General features: G+C 49.0%; 1 protein-coding gene across 1 annotated transcript in view; it reads left to right on the top strand.

The window, feature by feature from the left end:
• Positions 1-3,756: 3,756 nt before the first annotated feature.
• Positions 3,757-5,000, top strand: part of LOC126613560 (uncharacterized) — a 2,843-nt gene continuing 1,599 nt past the window's right edge. Inside the window, exon 1 of the mRNA XM_050281186.1 lies at positions 3,757-5,000. This exon is cut by the window's right edge and continues 746 nt beyond it. Coding sequence (XP_050137143.1) covers positions 3,758-5,000 — 1,243 coding nt within the window. The 5' untranslated portion in view covers position 3,757.

Raw genomic sequence — 5,000 nt, 5'->3', positions numbered from 1 at the left:
AATGACATGTCAAGACTCGGAAAATGTGGACCATGGCATGCCAATGACATGCCAAGCCTCGCAAAATGTCGACATTGGCATGTCAAATGTCGACCATGGCATGCCAATGACATGCCAAGCCTCGCAAAATGTCGACCATGGCATGTCCATGACATGCCAATGACATGTCAAGACTCGCAAAATGTCGACCGTGGCATGCCAATGACATGCCAAGCCTCGCAAAATGTCGACCATGACATGTCCATGGCACGCCAATGACATGTCAAGACTCGGAAAATGTCGACCATGGCATGCCAATGACATGCCAAGCCTCGCAAAATGTCGACCATGGCATGTCCATGACATGCCAATGACATGTCAAGACTCGCAAAATGTCGACCGTGGCATGCCAATGACATGCCAAGCCTCGCAAAATGTCGACCATGACATGTCCATGGCACGCCAATGACATGTCAAGACTCGGAAAATGTCGACCATGGCATGCCAATGACATGCCAATGACATGTCAAGACTCGCAAAATGTCGACCGTGGCATGCCAATGACATGCCAAGCCTCGCAAAATGTCGACCATGACATGTCCATGGCACGCCAATGACATGTCAAGACTCGGAAAATGTCGACCATGGCATGCCAATGACATGCCAAGCCTCGCAAAATGTCGACATTGGCATGTCAAATGCCGACCATGGCATGCCAATGACATGCCAAGCCTCGCATCTTGGCACTCAAAAAACTCGCTGCTAGCCTCGCCACTAGCCTCGCTTCCTGTCGACAGCAAGCGAGGCTAGCGCCCACTCTGACAATGCCAAATTGCACAGCAGGCATGTCGAAACGCGTCGAAAATCTTCAAACAATGTCAAGTCCCATTTTTATTGATAATTTCCCCGCACAATCCGCACCATATAGTTAGTATATGATTTTTAGAAGGTCCTTAAACTTACGGATTTGAAAAATCTCGCACCGATTTTTTTTTACGATTTTTCCAATTTCCCGACTTCAAAAAATAAAATAAAATACTTGCCATGCTCAAAAAAGTCTGAATTTTTTTCTGAAAATCCCTTGCATCTATATGTACATCCCTGCAAAAGATCTCGTTCAAATTCCAAGCCATGAATTTTTCATGGCCCAATATGACTCCTCGCGAAAACTGATGTCTCCTCCTGGCAGTGCCATAACAGCATAATATGCTATATAGGGGGGTGGTGCTCCCTGCATGTCAAAAATCCCAAGCATGGCATGCAGGCTGCACCATCGGTCTAGGGATGACATTCCCGCACATCATCACGTGTTGCCTCGGTATATATGATGTGTCGGGTTTGGGACATTCCCGCCCATGGTGACGGCGACGGTGGCGGTCCCCCTCCGCCGCCGCCGCCACCATGGGTGCGTTTTTAAAATTTTTTTTTTTTTTTTTTTAAATTTTTTCAAATGTTTTGAAATGTTTTGAAATGTTTTCAAACAAAACAAAAATGTTTTCGTTTTCAAAATTAAAAGGGGGACAAAATGGTTTTAAGCGGGGTGGAAAAAACGTTTCGAAAAATAGCGGGTTGGGAAAAATGTTTTTCTCTTTAAACTTTTGGGTTGGGTTTGTTTTCTTTTGCTTGGGAGCGGGTGTTTTTTTCGACATGCATGTTTTCAACCCTCGGTTGCCCTCGGATTGTTGGATATTAGGGAGGGTTCGGCTTTGGATGAACCAATGCGCAGGCTTCTCCTAGGCGTGTTAGTGGGCGCACGGCAATGCAGTCCATGGACGTTTGTTTTCCGAAGGGCTCGCCCAGTTCACTAGCATGTCGAAGATTTGTCTTCGCGGCGGCGATGAAGAAGTTTGTCCCTCTCTTTCGGTTGTCCCTGTTGCGGAGCTTTGTAATCAGCAATGCTCGGGCTTGTTCTTGGCAATGCTAGTGTCGGTTCGGCTTAGTGTGGTCCGAAAGGGCCCTCGCAGTGCACTAGCATGTTTGAGTGCGAGTTCGTGCGGCGGTGGTGAAGAAGCTTGTCCCTCGTTTGACGGTCAAGAGGGGTTCGAAAACAAAGTTCGTGCTTGTTCTAGGCGTGCATAGATAAGGGGTTGGTGCTATGTGTTAGGTCCTTCCCAACCCACGTTGCATGTCGAAAGCGAGTTCGTGCGGCGTCGACGAAGCTTCTCGGTAGCCGTTGAACTATTCGGTCGTACCTGTTGCCTTCGTATGTGTTTTCATGCCTAGCGGTGCGGCTCGGCTCCTACCCGGCGTATCTGCACTCGAGACGCATCCCTTTGTTGGGATAGTCGAGACGTGTATTTCGTTGGGCGGTGCTGGGTTTAGCTAACGTGACGGCGTATGAGTGGTAATTGGGTTGTATTCGACGGCAGGCTCCGTGCTTCGGCATCGAACTGTCGTCTCGTACCCCGCTTCATTGACGCGTCAAGATTCGTCTTGCGCGCAAGATGGGTTTCTGTTTTGGCTACCTATCGCGAAGGAATGCTGCCTCTCGTCGTCCCTTTCCTCCTCTTGCTGGCCTTGCCGGCGGGAGGACGACATCGTGGCGGTGCTCGTGTCCCGGACGAGCCGCACTCGTTGCGGTGCGTTCCGGTGCGCGAGTTTCCGGTCGACATCTCGGATGCGGAACGTTGAAGGGGCGGTGGGTCTTTACGGCCTCCGATCGTCCGATCGAAGCCTTGTCGCTTGATGCGTACGACTGTCGTGCCCGTCGCGAGCCGTCGACCGTCAAGGTCGTCGGTCTCGCGCGGCGCCGGCGTCGAAGAGGAATGCTACCTGGTTGATCCTGCCAGTAGTCATATGCTTGTCTCAAAGATTAAGCCATGCATGTGTAAGTATGAACAAATTCAGACTGTGAAACTGCGAATGGCTCATTAAATCAGTTATAGTTTGTTTGATGGTACCTGCTACTCGGATAACCGTAGTAATTCTAGAGCTAATACGTGCAACAAACCCCGACTTCTGGAAGGGACGCATTTATTAGATAAAAGGTCGACGCGGGCTCTGCCCGTTGCTCTGATGATTCATGATAACTCGACGGATCGCACAGCCATCGTGCTGGCGACGCATCATTCAAATATCTGCCCTATCAACTTTCGATGGTAGGATAGTGGCCTACCATGGTGGTGACGGGTGACGGAGAATTAGGGTTCGATTCCGGAGAGGGAGCCTGAGAAACGGCTACCACATCCAAGTGTCACGGGCCGCATGTTAAAAACAAAGAAAATGCCCAAGACATCATATATCTAAGCCCATGAAGCCATGTCTTCATGGAAGCTTCTGGAACGTCCCGGAGAAATCAAGAACGTGGCGGAGCATTCAAGATAATCTAGGGCATTCCGGAACATTCCACACAAGTGTACATATTTAAGCCTCACCTAGAATAATCTAGATTAGGCAAGTTGTATCTAGAACTATGCTAGATATTTTTGGATGTAAGTAGGGGATTCTAGAACCCTCCATTGAGGAGGTGACTTAGGCCTATAAATAGGAGGCAAGGCCATTTGACCAAACCATCCAAGAGTTGTAAGCAATTGTAAAGTTCTCTTAACTTTCAATACAAAGCTTCCTTTCTCCCATCTTCTAAGTGATCTTAGCATTCTCCAAGCTATCTTAGCTTTCTTTGTGATTCGATCCGGGGAAGCGAGGCTTCGAAGGCTTACTTAGCTTGTTCATCGAGGTATTCAAGTCTAAGTGCCGCACGGGCGGAAGGCTTAAAGAGTCATCCCGTGACAGCTGGTATCAGAGCCTAGCTCGTGAATCACTTGAAGGAAAGTAGGATATGGCAAGTGGAGAGATGGTGTCCGGAGTCTCCGACCTAAGGGAGCGTACTGCCGAGGTCCAAGACGTTGCCAAGAGCAAGCCAAAGTTAAAGGACTTGCAAGCATCGATGGAGACCATGGAAGAGCGACTCGAGAAGGTGGAACGAACCATACTCGAGTTCGATACTCGACTTGATGAGGACGTTGTCGACAAGGAGGAAATCCAAACCATGGTGGACAATGGTAAGGATGAACTGCGTGGCTTGGTGGAAGGGCTACGAGATGAGCTCCTTGGCGCTCTCAACACCATGGCAGACAAGATGCGGAGGGAAGTCCAGGTTCACCTTGACAACATAGAGGCAAGGTTTGTGGCGCTTCAAGAAGAGATAAAGGACACAAGGGAACTTAAGAGAGATGTGGCGTTTTGTAAAGAAGCAGTCGTGAAGCAATTCGTGCAAGGGTCGAGGGAAATCAAGGCGTTGGACTCCAAGGTAATCGACTCCTTTAAACCCAAATCCTATAATGGGAAGAGGGAAGCAAAGGAGGTCGACACATTCGTGTGGAACGTGGAGCGATACTTCAAGTACCTGAAGCTTGAAGATGACGAGTCCAAAATCTCAACGGCAACCATGTTCTTAGCTGACAATGCCCTTATGTGGTGGCGTCGCCGGAGCATGGAGATTGAGCAAGGTACGTTCTCTCTCACCACTTGGGATGAATTTAAGAAAGATCTTATGTTGCACTTCTATCCCCAAAATGCCAAGTACGAAGCCAAGGAGAAACTAAGGTGGCTCAAGCAAACGGGGAGCGTCAAAGACTATGTCAACGCCTTCGTGAGCTTGTTATTCGAGGTGCCCAACATGTTAGAGGAAGACAAGCTCATGTACTTCATGAGTGGACTGCAAAATTGGGCTAAACTCGAACTACAAAGGAGACACGTGCAAACATTGTCTGATGCCATTACCGCCGCCGAATCCTTGATTGAGTTTAAATCAAGCCACCAAGGTGATTCCAAGTCCACGGGGAAGAAGGGTAACCATGAGAGAAGTGGGGGAGAACATAAGCCGAAGGACAAGGCCGAGACAAGCAAACCGAAGGAGAAGAAAGCCGATAAGCATGACAAAGGCAAGGGTAAGTCTTGGCAACCCACTTGTTACCTATGCGACGGCCCTCACATGATGCGAGATTGCCCACAAAAGAAGGCCCTTAAGGCCATGGCTTTCAAGGAGGACAAGGCCGAGGAGAGTAACGATGCAAGTATGG

The sequence above is a fragment of the Malus sylvestris genome (genome assembly GCF_916048215.2).
Source record: "Malus sylvestris chromosome 13 unlocalized genomic scaffold, drMalSylv7.2 SUPER_13_unloc_1, whole genome shotgun sequence".
NCBI classification, from domain to species: Eukaryota; Viridiplantae; Streptophyta; class Magnoliopsida; order Rosales; family Rosaceae; genus Malus; species Malus sylvestris.
The sequence above is the reverse complement of the archived record's forward strand: the minus strand, read 5'-3'. Positions and strand labels throughout refer to the sequence as shown.